Source organism: Mesocricetus auratus, unplaced genomic scaffold (genome assembly GCF_017639785.1).
Source record: "Mesocricetus auratus isolate SY011 unplaced genomic scaffold, BCM_Maur_2.0 Super-Scaffold_100031, whole genome shotgun sequence".
NCBI classification, from domain to species: domain Eukaryota; kingdom Metazoa; phylum Chordata; class Mammalia; order Rodentia; family Cricetidae; genus Mesocricetus; species Mesocricetus auratus.
Window position 1 is genome coordinate 14,013,509 of NW_024429212.1, and position 24,833 is coordinate 14,038,341.

General features: G+C 51.2%; 2 protein-coding genes across 4 annotated transcripts in view; both read left to right on the plus strand.

The window, feature by feature from the left end:
* Positions 1 to 24,833, plus strand: part of Abcc1 (ATP binding cassette subfamily C member 1) — a 113,139-nt gene that overhangs the window by 9,922 nt on the left and 78,384 nt on the right. The gene's annotated exons all lie outside the window — the stretch shown is intronic.
* Positions 3,205 to 4,732, plus strand: LOC101842172 (actin-related protein 2/3 complex subunit 1B-like). The gene is given in 2 exon segments (XM_040733403.1): positions 3,205 to 4,234; positions 4,236 to 4,732. Coding segments are annotated over 2 exon segments (996 nt in total). The 5' UTR covers positions 3,205 to 3,452; the 3' UTR covers positions 4,450 to 4,732.

Here is a 24,833-nt window from a genome sequence, read left to right on the forward strand (position 1 = left end):
CTCTGGAACTTGAGTTACAGATGGTCGTGAGAACTGAACCCGAGTCTTTGGTCAGAGCAGCCTGTGCTCGTAACTGCTGAGCCATATCCAGCCCATATCTATATGACAGAGTTTCAGGCCGCCCAAACTGGCTTTGATCTTCCCATGTAGCAGAGGGTGGTCTTGAGCCTCCCATAGTCCACCTCTGCTTCCTGAGTGCTGGCATTATAGGGGAGTGAGTGTCAGTGGATGCTAGGTAAGCACCTCGCCCACTCAGCTCCATCCCTGGCTCTGTGTCACCACGATTCACTCAGGGAAGTTACGGGGCCGTAGGACTGTCTCACTGAAGTTACAGGACCATAAGACTGTCTCACTGAAGTTACAGGACCATAAGACTGTCTCACTGAAGTTACAGGACCATAGGACTGTCTCACTGAAGTTACAGGACCATAAGACTGTCTCACCAAAGTTACAGGACCATAGGACTGTCTCACCAAAGTTACAGGGCCATAGGACTGTCTCACTGAAGTTACAGGGCCATAGGACTGTCTCACTGAAGTTACAGGGCCATAGGACTGTCTCACTGAAGTTACAGGACCATAGGACTGTTTCACCAAAGTTACAGGGCCATAGGACTGTCTCACTGAAGTTACAGGGCCATAGGACTGTCTCACTGAAGTTACAGGACCATAAGACTGTCTCACCAAAGTTACAGGATCATAGGACTGTCTCACCAAAGTTACAGGGCCGTGGGACTGTCTTACCAAAGTTACAGGACCATAGGACTGTCTCACCAAAGTTACAAGACCATAGGACTGTCTCACTGAAGTTACAGGACCATAAGAGTGTCTCACTGAAGTTACGAGGCCATAGGACTGTCTCACCAAAGTTACAAGACCATAGGACTGTCTCACTGAAGTTACAGGACCATAAGAGTGTCTCACTGAAGTTACAGGGCCATAGGACTGTTTCACCGAAATTACAGGGCTGTAGGACTGTCTTACCAAAGTTACAGGACCATAGGACTGTCTCATCAAAGTTACAGGGCCGTAGGACTGTCTCACTGAAGTTACAGGACCATAAGACTGTCTCACTGAAGTTACGAGGCCATAGGACTGTCTCACTGAAGTTACAGGGCCGTAGGACTGTCTCACTGAAGTTACAGGACCATAAGACTGTCTCACTGAAGTTACAGGGCCGTAGGACTGTCTCACCAAAGTTACAGGGCCATAAGACTGTCTCACCAAAGTTACAGGGCCATACTGTCTCACTGAAGCCCCGCCTGAAGCTTTTCACGGGCGTATGAAGCCTGGCAGAATGGGACTCAGGGGCCTGGACCCCAAGGTGGGTGCTCTGCCTTCCAGGTGGGGGGGGGGGAGTGCTTGTGCGAAGCAGCCAGGGCCTGTGATCTGTGTGGAAGCAGATGGAGGGAGGGTGCTGTGCTGGGGGTGGGATCTGAGTGCTCTCTGGGCTCCCCCTCCCACTCGGCCTCACCCGTGACCCAGGACCTCAGCTGAAAGCTTTCAGGGCAATACCGAGTTAGAACTGAGCTGAAAGCTTACAGGGCAATACCGAGTTAGAATTGCCCTCTTTCCTTCCAGCCACCTTTGATTGTGCTTTGAAATAGCTTTTAATGGCACCGAAGTCTTTTTGTCTAGGTAGATTTTCTTCTGGTTTCTAGAAAATGGCTATAAAAACCAGACTGCAGTTTTCTTCATGAATGGTGCCCCTCCCCTACCCCCCTCTCCTTCTCCCTCCCTCCCTCCCTCTCTCTTTCTGTCTCGATAGAGCCTTTAGCCCAGGCTGCCTTCAGACTCTCTGTGTAGCCAAGGATGACCTTGAACTAACTTCCTTCCCCTCCCAAGAGCCAGGATCACAGGTGTGTTCTACCGCTGCTGTCCTGGGATCACACCCAGAACTTTGTGCAGCTATAGTACAGGGACGAGCCGAGCGGTGTGTACCACTGAATCTGTACCCCCCAGACCTCTTTGTTTTCAATCTTGTGAGGGAATTTCAGAATTGTTCAAGCTTCTCAACCAGACTTGAGCTGGCTATCCTCCTGTCTCTGCCTCCAGAGTAACTGGGGTGACAGCCCACTAGGTCTGGATGGTGCCTTTGCTTTAAAAAAAGATGAACAGCCTAGAAGACCATGAAGGGAAAAGTGAGTTTCAGTGCTCTTCCCTGTCTACCACTCTCTGAAGCAAGCACTGACGAGGAGAACATATTCCCTCCCCTCCCCAGGGTTCTCTGAGTAAGCTCTGTAGACCAGGCTGGCCCCAACTCACAGAGACCTGCCTCCCAAATGCCAGGATACCACCGCCCGGCTCCCCTTGTATTCTTCAAACTGCAAATATTCTGTATCTTGGTGTCCTTCTCTTAACAGTACGAGCTAATATCCTTCAGTGTGCGGTCTGTGGGATTTGAAAGAACAAGAAGTTACATTTCTTTTCGACCCTTCCTTCTGTGGAAAAACTAAGACACCGAGGTCTCGTCTTGCTCTCTGTTGGTGATTGTCAGGGTCGTTTTTAGCTTTTCAGCCTGTTAACCAACACTGGGGAGGGGTGCAGGAGAGAAGGGGGGAGAGCATTCCTGATCATGCTCTATGTATCTGTAAATATGTGCGCGTGACTCAGCTGAATACGTTTTCCCACTGGAAGTTGCCTGGTTAAGAGACGTCCGCCTTTTGAAATTTGCTAGTTAATTATTAGGTTGCTACACATTCATTCTCCCACAACCATCCCACCAGCACTTATTAAACACCTACTGTTTTCTTGGCATAGTAGTCTTGGGCAGGCTGGGAAGCCTGTTGGAGTGGCTTTTCTGGATGTGAGCGGTTTGTTCAGTGAAGCTAAACCTTGCATACCAGAGAGCTTAGGTCAGGAGACCAAAGGAGGGTGGTTGGGTCCCTTCCAGTGTTTCAAAGATGTATTTAAATACTAAGCATTTTCCTTGTGCTACTTAAGAAGTATTCTGAATAGCAAACAACCTGTAGGGCTTTACTTATTTCCTGTCCTCCGCTGTCACTGTCCCCTCCAAAGTTTCTAATTGCACCGGAGTTTTCTGATTGTAAAAATGACACACGCTCTGTTGCCAAGTAAACCACACAGCAGACACGTTTACATAAATGCTGTTCTGTTGGGCCAGCCTGGGGCCATGCCCTTCCACCCCGCTTATAAACTGAGTGGCATATAGAAAAGTCTTCATAGATTACAGTCTTTATTCCGCTGACCCACAAAGACGCATGGAATCTTTTCCCTTAGTCATGAAATTCTCAGGGTTACAGAGCAGTGATACGGATATTGTCTGTCTTGAGCTCCCTTCTATACACGATGCACCCTTGTGCACGAGTCAAAATTATATAAACTTTAGAGCCAGTTCGGCGCATCGTCTGTCCAGAGTCTGCGGCCGGGGCGCCCCGAGAAGACAAGGGACTATGGCCTACCACAGCTTCCTGGTGGAGCCCATCAGCTGCCATGCCTGGAATAAGGACCGAACACAGATCGCCCGCCATCTGCCCCAACAACCATGAGGTGCACATCTCTGAGAAGAGTGGTGCCAAGTGGAGCAAGGTTCACGAGCTGAAGGAGCACAATGGGCAGGTGACAGGCATCGACTGGGCCCCTGAGAGACACCGCATTGTGACCTGCGGCACAGACCGCAATGCCTATGTGTGGACGCTGAAGGGCCGCACGTGGAAGCCCACTCTGGTCATCCTGCGGATCAACCAAGCTGTGCGCTGTGTGCGCTGGGCCCCCAATGAGAACAAGTTGGCCGTGGGCAGCGGCTCCCGTGTCATCTCCATCTGTTATTTTGAGCAGGAGAATGATTGGTGGGTGTGCAAGCACATCAAAAAGCCCATCCGCTCCACGGTCCTCAGCGTGGACTGGCACCCCAACAACGTGCTCCTAGCTGCGGGCTCCTGTGACTTCAAATGCAGCATCTTCTCTGCCTATATCAAGGAGGTGGAGGAGCGGCCGGTGCCTACACCGTGGGGCTCTAAGATGCCTTTTGGGGAGCTGATGTTCGAGTCAAGCAGCAGCTGTGGCTGGGTGCATGGTGTCTGCTTTTCAGCCAGCGGGAGCCGTGTGGCGTGGGTAAGCCATGACAGCACCGTGTGCCTGGCAGACGCTGACAAGAAGCTGACGGATGCAACCCTGGCCTCTGAAACCTTGCCGCTCCTGGCCATCACCTTCATCACAGAAAACAGTCTAGTGGCAGCGGGCCACGACTGCTTCCCTGTGCTATTTACCTATGACAATGAGCTTTGGTGGTCGGCTGGATGTGCCCAAGCAGAGCTCCCAGCGTGGCCTGACAGCCCGAGAACGCTTCCAGAACCTCGACAAAAAGGCCAGCTCTGAGGGTGGTGCAGCCAAGTGCTCGCAGTTCTGCACTACAGGCATGGATGGTGGCATGAGCATCTGGGATGTGAAGAGATTGGAGTCAGCCTTGAAGGACCTGAAGATCAAATGAGCTGTGGGATACCACCATCATCCCAGCTGCTTTGAAAAAGGGAAAGGGACAGGGGAGGCCAAGGGTTGCTTTGCTGAATGCTTCTAGGGTGCCAGTACGGGGCTGCTCCCCAAGAAGGGAGGAAACAAGTAGGAATTTTCCTACCTGTTTAAGGAACAGGTGCCTTTTAAAGAAATGCTTTCACTTATTGCTTTAAAAAGAAAGGAAGAAAAAAAAAGCCCCTAAGCACAATGCTGGCCATGAATGGCTTTAGAATATGGGGTAATAAACACACCAACTGCAATATATATATATATATATATTTTTTTTTAATCTTTAATATCAAGGCCTATCATTTTCCAAGAAGTCTTTCTGAAGACTGCTTCATGGCGGGGGGGCCTGACCCGAGGGTGATTTAGGACGGCTGCCAACAGCGTTTATTGCCTACCTTTGGGAGGAAGGGGGCAAGTAAGCTGGGTGCGGCTTGTGATCAGGGGCTGAGACTCTGACCCTGGCCTTGACGGTGGGCACATTCCTGTGCTAACCAAGGGACACAAATTCTCTTGCCAGAGATGAAGGGAACGACTGGTTTCAGGAACTTTCCCCAAGCCCTCAAGGGAATGGAGGCCTTTATCCAAATGCTTGACCTTGGGAGAAGGACCAAGGAACTGACCGCTACACTATAATTTAAGAGCAATTTTCATACCTCAAGGGGCTAAGCACGGAGCTGTTCCCTAATTGCATCCTTTTGTGTCTTAGTCTTACTGTATGGGCCTGTTCCCCTCGTCCCTCCCCAGAGGGAAGGTTCTGGTACCTCACTGCTTTCCCATTCTACCTGCATTCTGATGTCTGCACTTAGTAGCTGAACCGTTGCCCCTGACGGCCTCAGGCTCTGGGTCTGGGCTGTAGGCTCTTCATCCTTGGGGTCAGTTGTGTCCAGTGAATCTCTAACATTCCTGGTTTTTGATGTAATTAGGAGGGCACAGAGAGATTCCTGGTTCCAGTGTTGGAGATTTTTACTTTCAAAGAGTTATTTTGTTTAGAGAGGAGATACCATTGTACACATTTCCATCCTTTACCAAAGCTGGCACAAAATTTCCCCAAGGGAAAGAAAGGCATTAACAGTGAGAATCATTAAAAATGAAATAAAAAGGTACTGGAGAAGCATGGTCTGCAGTGTCAAAATGCTGGAACTTTGTCAAGCAGCAATGGTTGCTATGTGGTCCATGCCAAAGTCTATAGCTGTAGCTGGTCTATTCTGAATGTCAGTGAATGAAAATTCCCACTTCTAGCTGGGTGTGGTAAGACATACCTTAATCCCAGGCTGAGACAGGAGGCTTATGAGTTACAAGCCAGTCTTTGCAACATGAGACCGTGAAAAAAAAAATCACTTGTTCAAATCCAAAATAGTACTGTGCCATTCCAGAGATCTGGGAGACTGAGGCAGGAGGCTCAGAGTCAGCTCAGACAACGTAAAGGAACCCTTCCTGGAAGTCGTGAAAGTAAGGCTGTGTGTCGTTATGTAGTCTGATGGATCTTTTGACTGTTAATTTGTTAGGGTGTACAGTGTGCTGGGGTCCTTGGCCCTCTGTCTCTCCTGAGCATGGTGAAGATTCTCTCCTGGGCCATTGTGTATCTTTCTGTTGTTATAATAAAGTATGTGGGGAACCTTGGCGGGGGTGACCGAGGTGGAGGACAGAACTTAGTGAATTTTATTAGAAAAGGGAAGGAGAGAGAAGAGAGGTAAAGAGACAGAGAGGAGGAGAGAAGAGAGAAGAGAAGAAGAGAAGAGAGGAGAAGAGAAGAGGGAGACAGGCAGGAAAAGTCCTGTCTGCCCCAGGGGAACGTGGGAAGGAGCCAAATGGGTCGGTGTGTTTCTCTTAAAGAGCCAAGGTCCATAACCTGCCATGCACATTGGGTGACAGGCGGGGCTCGGTCTGCCTGGACTACAGCATTTCTTGCTTCTTTTTTTTTTTTTTTAATTAAAAATGGAGTTAGGTGTGGCAGGTTAGGGACTAAGGGCGTCGTCACCCATCACTGGGGGGACCTGAGCACGCTGGGGTGCTGCCACGTCCTGGGGTAGCTGGTTGTTCCATCGCAGTCCAGGCTGTATGGAACTCTCTGGAGCCTCTTAGATCTGGCGAGATGTTGGCAGAGCGGAGGAACTCACACGAATTCTGTGTGAAAAGATACATTTTCAGACACATTAGCATTTTTACTGTTGGTAATCTGTGTTGAGATTTGCATTGTAGAAATGTCAGTGTATTCATGTCAGAAATGATTTTGGCCGAAAGCATTAACATTTGTACTCTGTCAGAGTTGGATTAATAGCTTATCAGAACTTCATTGGTTAATGTTAAGAATACTAACAGTAGCATAATGAGAAAGAGATCTGATAACTTGTATTTGTACACTTTGTTATACCTTAAGACACTTTTAGATCCTTGCATCTTAAGCTTTTACGTTCATACGTAAACTTTATACCTTGAAGCATGTTTTTTTTTTTTTTTTTCGAGACAGGGTTTCTCTGTATTGTTTTGGAGGCTGTCGGTCCAGCCCAGCCTCGAACTCACAGAGATCCGTCTGCCTCTGCCTCCCGAGTGCTGGGATTAAAGGCGTGCGCCACTGTCGCCCGGCTCCTTGAAGCTTGTTTTTAAACAAAGGAATGGTAATAAGTTATATTGAAATCTGCCAGTCATTAAGCTGCATCAGAGTTCTCGAGAAGGATGACTTTTTTCCTGGATTAATGATTAGAGAATGACAGAGACTTATTAGCTGGCCACCACTCCCAGAGTCCTCCACAGTTTTCAAGGGCAGAGGCTTCAGGGACACCCACCCTCTGCTGTTAGCACTGGGCCCACAAGGCCCTGGGAGATCCTGTGGGTTAGGAAGACTCGCCTACCGTTGGCCTTAGGCAGCCTGGAGGTCCATGCCAGTGTCCTCGTGTCCACAGTCTGAAGAGTCCTTTGCAGCAGTTGAGGTGAAAGGCAGGGTTGCTCAGTGGTTAGCGTGTCCAAGAAGTGTCCAGCTGTCTTCTTGGAGGGAATGGGCAGTGCCAGCAGCTGGCCCGTCTCTCTGTTAGGAAAGGCTTTTTAATAAAACATTTTAAATGTCATATTCTCTCAATTTCTGAACATTTGAGGGCTGCCTGTTTAGTATCTCTCAGCCTTAAGCACTTAGGTGGCTAGGTAAGGCTTTTCCCTGTAATTGATCTGTCTTAGCATGACTACAGTGACATTAGTGCAGGATCTGTCTGGAGAACTGGACCCAAGCTAAGAGGCTGTGGAGGGACGTTTTCCTCAGAACCCTCCAGACTTAGCAGGTTAGATTGATGCCTGTGAAGGACAAAGAAATGAAGAAAAATCCCCTTTTGTAATAGAAGCTTAACCTTAAAAACTGACAGTAGTGAAGGTTACACAGTATGGGAGGAAATAATCTCTAAGTTTAGTTTATAACAGATTTCATTTTCCTTTGGTAGGTCACTCTTGTAAACAGTTTACAGGAAGAACTGGGTGGTGTTAATTTGAAGTAGATCTTTATAAGCTTAAATTTTTATCAATTTAAAGTAAAAATTTTGTCATCATATAAGAATACATAACAATTTAGAAATATTTGAGACTTATTGCTTCCTAGAAGGAGATACACATACATAGTTAAAGCTGGCTTATATTTCTTTCTTTCTTTTTTTTTCTTCTGTTTTTTCGAGACAGGGTTTCTCTGTGGCTTTGGAGGCTGTCCTAGAACGAGCTCTGTAGACCAGGCTGGCCTCGAACTCACAGAGATCTGCCTGCCTCTGCCTCCCGAGTGCTGTGACTAAGGGCGTGGGCCTCCACCGCCCGGCACACTTCTTAAACAGTAGCTGCATGTACACAGACACATAGAGACATCAGACAGCCCTGGGTAAAAGTAAGAAGGAAGAGCCAGAGTGTGGTCTCTGATTCGAGCGTTGCGGCAGACAGACAGGACATTTAAAGAGACAGCGCAGATCTAGAACTCTGAGGGACAAGAAGGCAGACAGGGTTTTTCTCCTTCATGAAATGTGTGCCCCGCCGGGCCCGGGAAAGGCTCTCCATTAGGCAAAGAAGCCATGGGCAGCAGAGCCAGTGGAAGAAGAAATTAGAGAGAAAAATAAAAGACAAAAAAAAAATGAATGAATTTTGGCTGGCAGCAGGGTTTGTTGGCAGAGGCTGGCTGGGCTGACCCCTGACCCCTGCCTAGGCTGCTGGTGCAGAAGAGGCAGGAACCCCGTGGGTGGGCAGACCTGCAGTTGGCCGCATGCCCGACCTAATTCAAGATGGCAGCTGCCAGAAGCAAGTTAAGTGTTTGACCTTAGCAAGATGGTGCCTGTGCAGTGCTGTAGGGTGTCTAATGGGCTTAAAACTGCGCTTCACAAGACACACATTAAAGTACTCAGGCATCCCGAATCACACAGGTGTGGCCGCACCACGCACAGCATACGTACACACGTGTTTCGTACAGATGAAGCAGACAACAAAAGTGTTTCCGAGCAGATGCTGCTAGTCTCAGGGTCAGACCCCTGTGAGCCCCTGGCATCTGCTCGGAGGAGAAGCAGGGTGAGGAGGAGGAGCTTGCCGTCCTGGGCTGGATGGTGGGCAGTGGCAGAAATGGGACAGACAGGAGAGAGAGACTTCTGGAACAGGAACATAAGATGCCTAGCGGAACAGAGTGTTCCCAGACCGAGGGAGGATTCCTGTCCCCAGACAGGGTTAGCCAAGGTGGGAGGCAGCAGGAGGCCATGCAGTGGGTGGGAGAGTTTTAGCATGCGGGGAACAGGAGCAGAGGCCGCACTTCCAACTTTGGGCCACTGGAAGAATCTAGGGCAGCCATGCGGTTTGATATCTGGAAGGGGGGGGGGTTGCACAGTTTCCATCAGTGATGTAGAAAAGATCCAAAGCCTATAATCTCTGGCGTCCCAGAGACTAAGGGAGGGTCAGGTACGAGAGTCCCAGGCCGTCAAGTGCAGACTCAGAGCCCGGGGCTCCCAGGAGACGTGCGGTCACCCAGTACCTATGAAGTGAGACTCCACGTTCGAGATACGAGTTCTATGGGCGCATGGGCAGTGGAGAGGGAGGGGCGGGCTTACTGGACGTGTCTGTGGTAGATGGGGGAATCCAGAGACCCCAAGCTGGAAAAGCGACCGAGTTGAAGGTTACAGGGTCCCGGCATGTCTCAGACTGCCATGGCAGGAGCAAATACCAGGAGGAGCTGCCGAGTCACGTGCACCAATGTTATAATAAAGCGAGTAGGGGACCTTAGTGCATTCCACGGCGGGTGAGAGTGACCCAGGCGGGGACGAACAGACAGAGCATAAGTGAGGAGTTTTATTAGGAAGGGGAGGGAGGGGGAAGGAAAGAGAAAAGAGGTGAAGAGACAGAGAGACAGAGAGAGGACAGGAGAGAGGAGGGAGACAGGGAAAGTCCTGTCTGTCTGGGGAACAGGAAAGAGATCGAGGTGGGCGGGGTCTTTTAAAAAGCTGGGTCCACACACCCGGCATGTGCATGGGTGAGGGGCGGGACCAGAGTTGCCTGGATTATAGTACTTGTGGCTGGCCCTCAAGGCTGGCTCTCTGTGAGATTTTGAGTGACAGAAGTGGTAGATTGCATTCCGCTTTGTGATATTTACTGCTGTAAGACTTTCCCGTCCTTACGTAACCTTCTAATGACAGCCTTCAGGGCCCCATCGTACTTCCTTGTACCTGTGGACCACAATCCATGTCATTATTAGCTGTGGTTTGACATTTAGGTCACAGTAGCAATTTTTCCCTCCTCTGTCCCTGCAGGTTTGGTTTTTTTTTTGAGAGAGAGAAAACATTGTATTGATGCTATGGAAGCCATACCTAGAGCAGAAGGAATAGCTCAAAACATTCATGAAGGTTACAATCCAGCCTTTGCTTTGTTTTCTAAAAAGAGCTGGCTAGCTCACAGTTGTGGCATGATCTAAGAATAGCTGTCACCGTTGTCGTCCTCATCATCATCATCATAATCATTGTGTGTGTGTGTGTGTGTGTGTCTGTCTGTCAGTCAGTCTGTCTGTCTGTGTGCGTGCGCGCGCGCGCGTGTGTGTCTGTCTGTCTGTCTGTCTGTGTGCGTGTGTGTGTGTGCGTGTGTGTGTCTGTCAGTCTGTCTGTCTGTGTGGGTGCGCACACATGCTGGAAGAGTGCCGGGGATTGAACTCAGGGCTTCATGCATGCTGGGCAGCTGCTGTACCACTGAGCTGTACTCCACTCCTGTTGGCGTTCTAAAGAGGAGATGAAGGGCTAGGATACAGTGTGCTTGGTAGATTCCTTGTTCAGCACGTTCACAAAGCCCTGGATTCCATCTCCAGCACCAGTTTTATAAACCAGGTGTGACAATGCAGACCTGTAAATCCTAGGATTCAGGGGATAGAGACAGAAGGATGAGAAGTTCAGGGTTGTCTCAGCTGCATAGTGAGTTCAAGACCAGCCTGGGATACGTGAGGTTTTACCTCGAAACAAAACACACAATACAACAACAACACACATTTCCCCTTTAAACAAAACCCAACAGATAAGACGAGGACTGGAAACTTAGCTTAGTGATAGAACATTTGTCTAGCACGCAGAAAGTACCACAAACAAAACAAAATAGATGACAAAAGGCACAGCCCATGATAGGCTCTTTCCTGCCTGGCCCCTCAGATCAACCTCGTAAGGCTGGAGGTCAGTGACCCACACAGGCAGGTGGGATCCCCTAGGCCTGGGAAGGTTAGCTGGTGGTTGCGGCTGGGTCTGCATGTCTCTTGAGAGCTTAACAAGGCCTTCATGGATGTCTTAACCCAGGGTGTGTCTCATGCCAGCATCTTGGGGTGCTGCAGCCACAGTTCAGCCAGGCTTTCCTCTTTTCTTTGTTCTCACCCGTGACTCATGATGTCTGCTGGGCCGCTCTGTGCTTGGCGATGGGGACACAGCTGAGCCACCTGGATGGCAGTAGTATTCCTGGCAGGAGGAAGGACTGGAGAAAACCGAGGTGAGTCCTTCTGTACATCTTGAGGGCCCAGAGCGAGGGACGGTGTGGCCTTAAGGGAATCTGGAGATGTGTGGCTGGAATCAGGACTAGATGTGGGAGGGAGCAGGTGGGTCTGAAAGCTTGTTCCTTCCCATCATGTGGAGTGGGCAGGTTGCTTGACGGGAGCTCCCCATTTCCTGATCCATCAAATGGGTGTCACGGTTGCGCTACATGGTTTTGTGTGTGCTCTCAAGTCTCCATGCCTGTGTGTGTACATACGTGTGGGAGCCAGAGGTCAGCGTTGGGTGTCTTCCTTCCTTTTTGAGACAGGGTCTATCACTGAACCAGGAGCTCAGCTGTACTGGCCTCTGACAGAAGCCCCAGGGGTCTGTCTGTCTATCTATCCAGCACTGGGATGTCAGTGTAGGCTGCTGTACCACTCTGAAGTTGGTTGAATCCGAGGGCCCAGCGATGTGAGTGCTGCGTGTGTACCCGTACTGTAAAAGGGGAAAGCCCTAGAACGGGCCAATTGGTCAGTGGTTCTCAGTGCTGTGCAGTTGACTTTAGTCCCCAGGGGGACACGTGGTAGTGTGGAATGACACTTTTGGTGGTCCCCAGTAATGGAGGGGAGGCTGCCGCTGATGTGTAGAGGGAGTCACAGCCCAGGATAGCCTTAGACACCAGAAGTTCACAGCGAGGAGACCCGTGCTTGGGCTCAGCGGCTCTGCTGCTAGGAACTGAGGGCTGGCCAGTCCCTTCTCCCTGCAGCTGTGCTTGGTCCTGGTGGTTGGAAATGAAGGTGCTTGGTTTGCAAGGTCTATTTGTGCAGGGAACCCTAGCGCTGTATCAGTCCTGGAATGGGGTTAAGGACAGGTCCGTGAATGTGAGACCCATTTTTTATGACAGTGGGGGCAGGGTGCTCATGCTGAGGTAACAGCTCGTTTGTCAGGCAAGCCTTGCCCTAGTGTTCATGTTGGCAGGAACAGCGTCCTCCCTGGGGGCCTGGTAGGAGTCACAGGCTGTGAGTGAGTGGCCACGAGCTCTGGAGAGGCCAGTGGCTGGGTGGCGAAGAGAGCTTGTGACTGCCTGGGTTTGGCATAAACAAGCTGGCCTGGGCATGTGGCTAGTGCCCACGAGAAGGTAGCTGGCGCTGGAGCAGAGAAGCTGCTGGCCAGGCAGGCACCATGGCCGTGACACTCAGCCTTCCCATTAAAGGTAATTGGCTGGGCCGGAGCTGCCGTGCGGAGGTGGGCCTCGGAGCTCTGTCTTCTGAGAAGCAGAGACTTGGTCTGTTTCTTTCTCCCCACCCCGCCTTTTTGGTGCCAACAGTCCAGTACCACTGATCTGATCTCCAGCACCTTTTCTGTTTTCTTTCTTTTAAGAAAGGGTCTCACTAAGTTGCCCAAGCTAGCCTTGAACTCATTTGTTGCCTAGTCAAGTCTCGAACCTCTCTCTGATCCTCCTGCCTCTGCTTTCCCAGCAGTCAGGATGATAGGCCTACACCACCAAGCTCATCATAGACTCTGGAAATGTGGAAGAAAAGCCTCTCCCCGAATGTCGAAGATGGATGAAAGATGAGGTCCCTTAAACTTGTGAGCTCAGGGTCAGAGAGCAACAGGGAGATGTGGGCTGGGCATTGATGGATAAACGGAGTGCATGGCAGAGACCGACAGCTGAGCTACTGAAATTGGGGAGGGTGAGGCTGTCCCTCAGGGTGCACCCAGGCCTAGGTTTGGTCCCCAGCCCTGCAAAAACTGGGTGTGGTGGCACAGGCCAGTAATCCCAAGAAGTGACACACGGCTGTCTCTTCTCACAGAGGTGGCAGTTGTAAACTTACGCGGAGCAGTGATGCATAGCGCTAGGGTATTGTTTAGATCCCGGTCTTGAATTGGCAGCTTTACCTGTTGTCTGTGCCTGTGTTCTCCTGTAGAACACAGTAATGGCTCCTTACTGGACTCTGAAGTCAGATGAGCTAATCTATGACAATGCACGCGTCTCGTGTCCCTCTCCCCTTGGGGCTAGCCACACCGCGCTGTCAAGTACTTGCTGTCTTGCTCTGTGCAAAGTCCAGGCATCTTGAGCTGGAATCATAGTGGGGAGGGATAGGTTTTCCATAGGCCACTAAATTTGATGGCGTCGGTCTCCTCGATGTGTGATCTGTGCCAAGCTTCCTTTTCCTTCAGCTGAGCTGTTCCCGAAGCCACCAGGCGGTCTCCAGGCCCTCTAGTGACCATCCCCGGGGATAGCGTCTGGATTGCCGTTCCGCATTTCCACTTGGGCGGACCTTATTGATGTCCTTTCAGAGGCTTGCTCTGACTCACAAGAGGAAGTAACAATGAGGAAGCAAGAGTCCAGAGTCCCCGAGTCCCAGTTGTCATAGCCGAACCTCTCCCAGATGCCGGCCAGCATGTCTTGGTTTACTTTAGGTTTATATCTTAAAGTCATCTGTGTACCCTGGTTTCCCCTTGTTCTTTGTCAGCCAGAGTCCTACGAACAGGGGGAAGTGCGGCGAGTCTGAAGGTCACACTTTCTACGTTTTCTTTAGCTTCAGCAGCAGGTACAGGATGATGGCTTAGTACTTGGCACTAAGTCTAACAACCTAGGTTCACATTGTGGAAGGAGAGAAGTGGCCGTCCTGTTGTCCCTACATCACACACACACACACACACACACACACACACACACACACACAAACACACCACACACCACACACCACACACACAGGAGAAAAACAGAAGAAGCAGTTTCTAAAGGAGTGCGTTGTGTCCTAGTTTGGAATAGGAAAGGCTGGCCTTTGGAGAAGGAGAGATGCCTTCCCCACTTGTCCCTTGCCACCTGTGGCAGGCCCGGCTCTTCCTCACAGGAGACTAGAGCTGACTCTGTCGGTGGGGGCACAGGTCGGCCAGTCCTGTGGGCCTGAGAGCAGAACCTGCCCAGCTCCTAGCTGGGGCAGGGCTGGAGAGCTCCCCCTGGTGGTGACAATGAGGATGCTGGCGGGCTGACGAACCCAGCCCAGAACCAGGACTCTGAGTTAGCCCATCCAACATGCACCCCATCTGTGCACGGCTGGAGTATGTGAGGGGGCCGGATCTGCAGACCCAAAGCTGCAGGATCTCCATGACACAGGACAGCAACAGGATATCCAGGAGGAGTCCGTCCCAGTGACTGCCCGGTAGCAAGAAGCCTTGAACGAGACCTGTGGTCCTTTGCAATGAACACTTACAAGTAAAGATGTGTGGATTAAGGATATACTGTGTAATTCACAGGGCCACACTACAGCTTCCATGCCTTTTTTTTTTTGGCCATACTTTTAAATTTTGTCTTCGGGGAGAGGTTGCAAGAGCAGAGGGCAGAGTCTAGGGGCCGGGGGGGGGTGAGTTGGCAAAGAGCGGATGAAAAGGTTAAAGAGAAGGCCGGCTGCCACCCAGGTGAGCACCCCTTGCCCATCCCACTCTGCAGAGGAGGGGAGGGTGCCCTTTGTGCTCAGGTGTGCGTGGCCTTCTGTAGGCCAGGTGACAAGCGGGAATGTCAGAGCTAGATCCAGCCGTAGAGAGCTTGCCTCGCATGAGCGGGGTCCTGGGCTCAGACAAGACAGACAAAACAAAGGCTGGGAATGTAGCTCAGCGGTAGAGCACTTACTTGTCTAACATACACGAGGTCCTGGGTTCAATCCCTAGGACCACCAACCAAATACGCACCAAAAAGAAAGAAAAGGAAGGAAGGTAGCCTCAAGTTCCACAGTAGCATTCAGAAAGATTGACTGCTGTCTTAGGAGGGGACAGTTTCATCCGTGCCTTTGCTGCCCTGTGGTCCTTCATGGCAACTAGGGTGTAGACAAGGACGTTGGTTTTGATGGATGTCATGGATGTCTGGACAGGTATGTGACTTGTCTGAGTTTCTGACAAACTTTAAAAAAAGTAAAAGCAAGCAAGGAAGGAAAAGCAGGGCTGAGGAAGTAGCTCAGTCAGTAGACGCCCTGGGCTCTGTCCCCTGTGCCATGGAACCCGGGCATAGTGGCGTGCGCTTGTAGCCCTTGGGTGAGGAAGCAGGAGGGTTGCCCTGAGTTCAAGGTCAGCCTGCACTGCATAGGGAGACCCTGTTTCAGAAAAAAACATGATTAAGTCTTACATTGACTGTTAAAATGAAACTTAAAAACAATCCCTTATCTTTTGTCCCCGCTGGCCTCTAAACACCAGGTATGTGCGGGGTAGAGCCTAGGGTGTCTATCAGGGCTGCAGGGTTCTGCTCTCCAGGCAAGGGCAGGATCCAGCCCGTGTGTCATAATTCCAGTGGTAGTGGTGACAGTGACGTGTTACTGTGGCTGGAACCACATGTTTCTTCCCCTTTCTAGCTACAGTGAGTCAGCCTGTCCTTAGGGCCTTGGTGTTTTCAGTTTCTTGAGCTTTGAACCCGTGGCCCATTTCTCTCTGGCCACATGCTATCATGTCCTGTGATTCTGATTTTCCTGTGTCAATCCTTGCCTGTGTTCCCATGGGTCGCCTGGGCCGTGGCCTAATGAATGGATCCTTTATTTAAATAGCCTAATTAAATTGATCTACGTTTTGTACGTACATGAAGCGTGTCATTGCATATGTGTGAGGGTCGGGAGTTGGTTTCTTCTTGTGGGTCCCAGGGATTAAGCTAAGTGGAAAGGGCTCTCACCCACTGAGTTGTCTCTCGGGCCCTACTACTGAAAGGTCTTTAATTGTGTCCCTCGAGTCTCTCGAGCTGTGAGGTGGCATCTTTATAGGTCTGGGGACAGGACCCCGGGCATTTTGGAGTTGCCCTGTTGCCTCCTTTCCCAGCGTACCTGGCACACTGTTGGAACAGGAAGTGGGTTGGAATCAGGGTGGCTGGTGTGTGCCAAAGCAAGGTCCAGCTTGAGAAGCGTTCTGCTCTTGCCGCCCCCGTTCTGGAAGTCCTGGTGAGACTGTCCCCTGTCCCGCCTAGGGCTCTTTTCTTACTTCTCCAGACGCTCCTCCTGCTCACCAGGCGTGAGGGTTTGGGTGTTTTCTTGGCCAGGGCAGAGATCATTTCCCACCACTTCTTAAGCCAGAAGGTCTTGATGTGTCTAGCTTAGTGTTTCAGAGTTTTTCCTTGTGTCTGAGGAGCCGAAGCCTGGGTGCCTGAGTGAGAGTGTCTTTGGGGAGCAGTCAGGGAGAGACTGATGGTCAGGTAGGGTTCCTCAGGCTCAGAGTTGTTGGCACTTGGGTTGTTTGCTGGCCTGGCTCTGTGTATGAGGCTTCTTTAAATATCTTTGGCTTCTGCCCACAAAATGCCATGGCACAATCCCTTGACACCTCATCGGGGACAACCAGAAATCTTTGCAAGCAATGTCAGATGACAGGCGGAAGACAGAGTGGCCCCAGGTTGGAAAACCAGTGTTGTATATCATAAGCTAGGGGAAGGGGGGTGGCTTTCTGGTAGAAGGCTTGCTTAGTCCGTGCGAGGCCCTGGGTTTGATGCCCAGCATCGATAAACCAAAATAACAGAGCCCTCCGTTCCTGTGGTTCAGCGCTCGTTCTGTACCCTTGGGAGTGAGGCTCGGGCAGTACTTGAGTGCCTGCTGGTCAACCCGCTCTGTCCCACACACCCTTGGCCCCTCCCCCAACCCCTCCTGTCCCCAGTTTGGTGACACTCAAGGGTCTGAGTTTAAAAGGGACAAGGGACAAAAGGGGGGGCAAGGGAGGGGCTCCCTTCCTGCTTTTGAGTGCCTGGCTTACACATCTGGCGTGAGGATTTGGCTGGCCAGGACACTGACCGTTACTTCCTGGTTCCCTTGGTGGTCCAAAGTGTGGCTGTGCCCGACCCAGTGTTTCTGAGTTTTATTCTTAGTTCTGCTGAGTCAGAGGCACGGGAGGGTAGCTTAGCTGGCAGCAGCGGGCAGGCGGCACTGCTGCCTCCATGTCACCGAGCCTCTCCTGATGTCGCTTTGAGGAGAGGGACTCCAGCCTCCTCATCGTTTCAGGATTGCCGTCGGAACCAGCACCCACGCTTTGTCTTAAGTAGACCTGGGTCCTGCCCTAGCCCAGAGCACTCATGGGTCAGGCACCTCTCGACACCCTTCCTCCGCTGCTCTTGGCTTCAGAGCTGCTCCTTGGCCGTGTGACCAAGCCTGGGCCTGTCCTGGGCAGGGCCTTTGTAACTGGACTGTGACTGCTGCGGCCTGGGTGTCTGGCCACTGTCAGGAGAAGGGACTTGAAAAGGCCTGTAGCCAGACTCCCGCATGTGGCTCTGGATCTTGGAGCCTACAGTCTCTGCTCTTTGTCCCTGCGACCCTTTCTATGAAGCAGCTTAGGGATTCTCAGTGGAGAACTGGAGGCCAGTACATGATTCTTGAACATAGCACTTGGCATGCAGCTTGTGTGCGTGTGTGATGAGCTGTGGTCTTGCTAGCCTAAGCCCTGGGCTGCACCTGACCCCGGCCTTGACGTTGTTCCTCGTGGCTTCTGCTGACCCTGACCGTCAGTCTGCTTGAGAGCAACTAGAGTCTGAGTCAAACCAGGTCCTACCCCTGTCATTACTGCCACTGTTCTTGCTGAGGGCCAAATTTTGGATATTCACAAGGGTAAGCCAGTAGTACTTGACTTGTTTGCTAGTGACCTTGACCTCTGTAAAGCCAAAGGGTGTTTATTGGCCATCCTGTGCCGTCTCGTCCCGAGAGCTGTCACGAGCAGGTTGCTGCAGGTTGGGGTGTTGCGGCTCTCAGAGTCTCAGGAGTACGTGCTGAAATGATGTCCTCATCCTTTTCTCTGACTTTGGGGGCAATAGGAGGGCAGCGCAGGCTGGTGCGAGGACCAGAGCTCCAGCCTGGACAACCGTGGTGGCTGCTGCCTTCTCATTGGTGGGTCCTGGCTCCCAGCCTGGACAACCGTGGTGGCTGCTGTCTTCTCATTGGTGGGTCCTGGCTCCCAGCCCTGGACAACCGTGGTGGCTGCTGTCTTCTCATTGGTCGGTCCTGGCTCCCAGCCTGGACAACCGTGGTGGTTGCTGTCTTCTCATTGGTCGGTCCTGGCTCCCAGCCTGGACAACCGTGGTGGTTGCTGTCTCCTCATTGGTGGGTCCTGGCTCCCAGCCTGGATAACCGTGGTGGCTGCTGTCTTCTCATTGGTGGGTCCTGGCTCCCAGCCTGGACAACCGTGGTGGCTGCTGTCTTCTCATTGGTGGGTCCTGGCTCCCAGCCCTGGACAACCGTGGTGGCTGCTGTCTTCTCATTGGTCGGTCCTGGCTCCCAGCCTGGACAACCGTGGTGGCTGCTGTCTTCTCATTGGTCGGTCCTGGCTCCCAGCCTGGACAACCGTGGTGGTTGCTGTCTCCTCATTGGTCGGTCCTGGCTCCCAGCCTGGACAACCGTGGTGGCTGCTGTCTCCTCATTGGTGGGTCCTGGCTCCCAGCCTGGATAACCGTGGTGGCTGCTGTCTTCTCATTGGTGGGTCCTGGCTCCCAGCCTGGACAACCGTGGTGGCTGCTGTCTTCTCATTGGTGGGTCCTGGCTCCCAGCCCTGGACAACCGTGGTGGCTGCTGTCTTCTCATTGGTCGGTCCTGGCTCCCAGCCTGGACAACCGTGGTGGCTGCTGTCTTCTCATTGGTGGGTCCTGGCTCCCAGCCTGGACAACCGTGGTGGCTGCTGTCTTCTCATTGGTCGGTCCTGGCTCCCTGGCTTGTTTCCACCTCAGAAATCCCAACTCTTCAGCCCTGCTGCTGTTTGTTTATAAAGCGTGAACTGAAGTGGTTGCTGGTATCTTAGAATCGACACATGCAGAGTGAAATATCCAAACAGGACCAAAGATAATAAACTCCAAACCCCTGGTTTCCTGTTTCTCTGGCTTCAGGCCAACATTCCAACTAATTGGCTACATAGTCTCCTTGACGGCCTAAGAAAGTGTACTAGCTCGGCCACTAGTGTGGTTTTTTTAGGCTGACTTGTTTATTTACTTATTTTGGCAAAAAGCATCTTGTTATGTAGCCCCGGCTGGCCATGAACTCCTCTTCTTCCTGCCTCAGCCTCCCAAGCGCTGGAGTCACGTAGGTGAGCCACAGCGTCCAGCTCTGTGGTGGCATTTTGTGTGTCTGTACATGTACACATGTTCTCTGTGTGTGCTTGGGCATGTGGGGGCCTCTGCCGCCTTAGGCTTTGAGACAGGGTCACTGTGATACATTGGCTGGCTAGCAAGGCCCAGGGGTCCACCTGTCTTCACCTTCTGGGACTGACTTTTATTTTTGTATTCTTTATGTGGGTATGGGGATCACACTCAAATTCTCATGTTTTTATGTGGGTGTGGGGATTAATCTCAGATTCTCGTGCTTTTATGTGGGTATGGGGATCACACTCAAATTCTCATGTTTTTATGTGGGTGTGGGGATTAATCTCAGATTCTCATGCTTTTATGTGGGTATGGGGATCACACTCAAATTCTCATGCCTTTATGGCGGGCACTTGACCCACAGTGTTACCTGCTTCCCATCAATGCTGACTTAGGGGGACAGTGGTATACATCACGGATAAACAGTACAAACGTTTTTATTTCCCGACAGGCTTCTATGTGTGGCTTCAGGCTCCAGGCTGTGCATATTTGCCTGAATGTTGTGTGCTCAGGTCTCAGTTTCTGTCCCGAGGAAATGGGCTTTGGGGGAAAGTTGAAACAAGGTTTTGTTCTGTAATCCACATCGGCCTCAAACTCAAGTCCCTTCTTCCTGCCCCTGCTTTGTAGCTGCTGGAATGAAAGGCAGGCAGGTGACAGAGAAGATGTTTTTCACGACTGTGATGGGATTAAAGGCGGGCAGGCGCCACCACAGGAAATGATGCTCACCACGGTACCCGTGTATCAGAGCAGAGTTTGCGGGTTTGAGTGTGACATCAGCAGCCAGACGTAGTGGTGCACACCTGTAATCCCGGCACAGGGAGGGTGGCTGGCTGAGGCAGGTCAGGAGTTTAAGACCAGCCTGGGTGACCTATCAAGACTCACCTTCTGCTCCCTGGCCTCCGTCTGAAAAAAGGTCACACGGTCCCAGGTGCTTGAGGAGAGCCCAGCACACAACACTGCGCCCGAGCCAAGGCTCATGTGTTCTCTCTGTATGGGTGTTTTTCTCCTCCTCTTCCTCCTCCTCTCTTGTTTTTTCTTTTTTGAGAAGGCTAGCCCTGGCTAGCCTTGAACTTTTGCCTGGAACACATCCCCAGCCTCTTTCTGGGGTTTCCCAAGGTGCTTTTCCGCTGTTTGCTGTAAGCGTGGCAGCTGCCTGCCTGCTCTCTTTCTTGGTACTTGCCGCTGTTAGCGTTAGCGTCGTGTTTGGTAGTGTCTGCCACCCTCGCTTTTCCTTCCCTGTGCAGGGGTGAACCCAGGGCCTCCCCCATGCCTGGCGAGTGCTCTCCCACCACGCCTGAGTTTGCCTCTTTCTATGTAACGAGACTTCCAGATAATGAGTCCTTTATTTATCTCCTTGCCAAATGGTACTGGGCCCCAAAGGCTCCTGGTAAACGGCTGTCCCCAGGTGACCAGGAAGACAGTGACAGGGAACTGAACAGATCCGTTTGGAAAACTTAGGACGTCTCAATCCACGGTTAGTCCTTCTTGCCTTGAGGACTCCTTGGACATAACTCGGCAGTGCGCCAAGCTTATGATCGTTTTTTCAGGCCGGCCTTGATTACTTGTGAGGGAGAGCTGAGTGTTCCCTCCCTAGGCTGTGACATTTAGGCTTTAGCAGCGGAGGGATGGCTGAGGAGAGGCCCAGGCTGTGGGCAGTTCCTCAAGAAGCTCAGCCGAGCAGGGAGGACTGACCAGTCAGGCTGTTCTAGGCAGGCGGCCATGTCCTGGGTCTTTGCTGCAGATGTTTTGTGGTTTGGATCTGATCCAATGAAAGAGCTCCTAGGGCTTGTCTCGGATGGGATGCAGGGAGGAAGAGGGGAGATGAAGGCGTCTTCAAAGGCAGGTACTCCCAGCTAGAACTTGGCACTTGCTGCAGAGCTGGCTGCAGACTTAGATGGGGTTGGTAAGTTGACTGGCATGCAGAGACAGGGTCTTGTTGTGTGTCCCTAGCTGGCCTGTAACTCTTTGCCTTACCAGACTGGCCTCCAACTGACAGATAGCCACCTCCGTCTCTGCCTCCTAAGTGCTGGGATTAAAGGTATGTGCCACCATACCTGGCCTTTGGGCAAGTTACTGAGGCCCTGTCTCAAGACAGAAAGTAAAAAGAGTTTTGAGTCATAGCTTGGTGGTAGAGGGCTTGCCAATATGCGGGAGATCCTGGGTTCTCTCTGTAGGATTGAGAAGAGAAAAAGATGAGAGTGTGCTGACCAAGATGTCATGTCTCAAAAAAACAAAAGAACCCCCCCAAGACAGAATTTTTTTATTTTTGTTATTTATTTTTAAATTTAAATTAGAAACAAGGTTGCTTCACAAGTCAGTTCCAGGTCCCTCTCCGTTTCTTTCCCCTCCTCCCGTGCCCTCCCCCCAACCCCCCAATATTCCCTCATTTCCCCAAGGAGGGTGAGGCCCTCCATGGGGGTGTCCATAGACTGTCATTTCATCCAGGGCAGGGCCTGGACCCTCCCCCCGAGAGTCCAGGGTGAGAGTGCATCTCACATTGTAGGATGGGAGTCCAAAGTCCATTTGTATGCCCGGGATAAATACTGATCTACTACCCAAGGCTCAATAGATTACCTAGGCCTCCTCACTGACACCCCCATTCAGGGGGTCTTGATCAGTCCCATGCTGGATTCCCAGGCATCAGTCTGGGATTCAAGAGCTAAACCTTGTCAGGTCAGCCGTTTCTGGGAGTTAAACCAGCCCAGTCTTAATCCCTTTGGTCATCAGTCCTCCCTCTCTGTCACTGGGTTCCTTGAGTTCAGCTCAGTGCTTAGCCGTGGGAGTCTGCCTCTTCTTCCATCAGCCACTGAATGAAGGTTCTGTTTCCCAGACTCTCTGGCCCCAAGACAGAATTTTATGGACACTCAAGGGCTTGGTCTTTACCCTCAGGTCCTCAAGTGTCTGGGTTAGGGCTAGGGGGCACATTAGAAGGTGGCCAGCTTGACAAGGGTCCTGTTGGGGGGGTGAGGTAGGGTGTGCCTGGGTCACATATATCTCCAGCTGGATTCATGTAACAAGATGTCTGGCTGGGTTCTGCCTCCCTTCTCTGCCCCAAAGAAGCACATGGACACTATATTAATTATAGCGCTGTTGGTTGGTGGCTATGGCTTCTTATTGTCTAGCTCTGTCTTAATTATTAACCCATAACTACTAACCTGTGTATTTCCACGTGGTCTTGGTTTATGGGGAATGCCGGACCTGCAACTCCTTTGCCTGCTACATCGCGAATGTTCAGCATCTCCTCAGAGAAGAGAGCGATTTTCTGTTTTCCCTGCTTATATTCTGATTCTGCCCAGCTACATCCCTTCCTGGGATCACATGATGACTCCTCTCTGCCCACACTTCCCAGAATTCTCCTCCTATCCTAGTCCCGCCTGTCTTGCTGCCCTGTTGGTCACAGTGTTCTGTTCATCAATCAGTAAGATAAACACATACACAGAAGAAGATTCCCCATCAGGTCTGTGTCAGGCCGGTTGGGCTCCTGGGTAGTTCCCAGCTGAATCAGGCTGGATGGAGCTTGAGGATCCAGGGAAGGAAGACCAGGTGACTGGTGTCTTGGGTTGGTGGCAGTGAGTCCTTTGCTTGAGCCTAGAAGTGACAGCCACACTGTCACACATGTATACACATTCACATATGCATAGTAATAAACACACTGCACATGTATGTCCATTCACATTTGTACAGTCACACACATGTGTGCACATCCACACATGTACAGTCACACACATGTGTGCACACTCACATTTGTACAGTCACGTGCACATTCACATATTATAGTCATACACATGTGTGCAACTCACATTTGTACTGTCACACATGTGCACACACACATGTACAGTCACACACATATGCACACTCACATATGTATAGTCACACACATGTGTGCACACTCATATATACAGTCACACACGTGTGCACATTCATATGTATAGTCACACACATGTGTGCACACTCACATATATACAGTCACACATGTGTGCACACCCACATTTGTACAGTCACACATGTGTGCACACTCACATATGTACAGTCACACATATGTGCACACCCACATTTGTACAGTCACATGTGTGCACACTCACATGTACAGTCACACACATGTGTGCACACTCACATTTGTAAGTCACACACATGTGTGCACACCCACATTTGTACAGCCGCATGTGTGCACACTCACACGTACAGTCACACACATGTGTGCACACTCACACGTACAGTCACACACATGTGTGCACACTCACATGTACAGTCACACACATGTGTGCACACTCACATGTACAGTCACACACATGTGTGCACACTCATATGTAGTCGCACATGTGTGCACACTCACATGTACAGTCACACGCACAGTGAAGCAGGAATAATGCTGGGGAGGGCAGAGGCGACTTTGGATGTCTGTTTACTTAGCAATTTCCAGGCACCTAGTGGTCAGGGTGAGGAGCGTCTAACGTACTGAGTACTGAGTACTGAGGTCCTGAAAGTGTAGACGTGTTGGTGAACAGACAGACTGTTGTGAAAGTGGGATGCTGGCAGTCTGGGGAGCGAGGAAGAAGGAGTCTTGAAAGTCTTTAGGTTTTTCTTTTCTCTGGCTTTCATTTTGGGGATCAAATGCAGGCCTTGTGCATACCAGACAAGCACTTTACCATCGAGTTGTGTCCACAACCGCACTAGTTGGGTTTTGATGGACGAGTAGGCGTTTGCTAGAGCAGAGCGATCCCGCTCAGAAGGATCTGGGCAGCAGTGAATAGGGCGCGTGTAAAGGGCAGTGGCCGTCTCCAGAGTTTTGGCGATGCCCCTTTAGCCTAGCTCGGGACATAGAGCGTGGGTCTGGAGGATGCGTGCTGGAGGCGGTGGGTGAGCATGTGGAAAATTTGGGTGTGCGCCCGAGGAAAACCTTGGATATCAGTCCTCGGGTGCCTTGCACCTTTGCTTGAGACAGGATTTTGTAGCAGGTCTCTCTCTGGCCCTCCAGCTCCAGAATAATGAATGACACGGAGACTTCCTGCTAAGTATGAAAGCTTGGCCTTAGCTTAGGCTTGTTCCCAATTAGCTCTTAAAACCTAAATGAACCCATTTATGCTACGTGGCTCATTATCTCTCCTCAGTTCCGTAAGTCTGATGTCCTCCGTGTCTGCCTGGCGAGTGTCCCACTTCAGATTCTCAGAGTTCCTGTCTCTGCCCTGAAGTCCCACCTGTCCTCTCCTGCCGAGCTATTGGCTGCTCAGCTCTTTATTAGACCAATCAGAAGGTGCCTTAGGCAGGTGTGGTTAAATGGACAACTCTTCACACAGTGTTCCATCTCTTCCTTTGAGTCCTGATGGGGGACGCCCT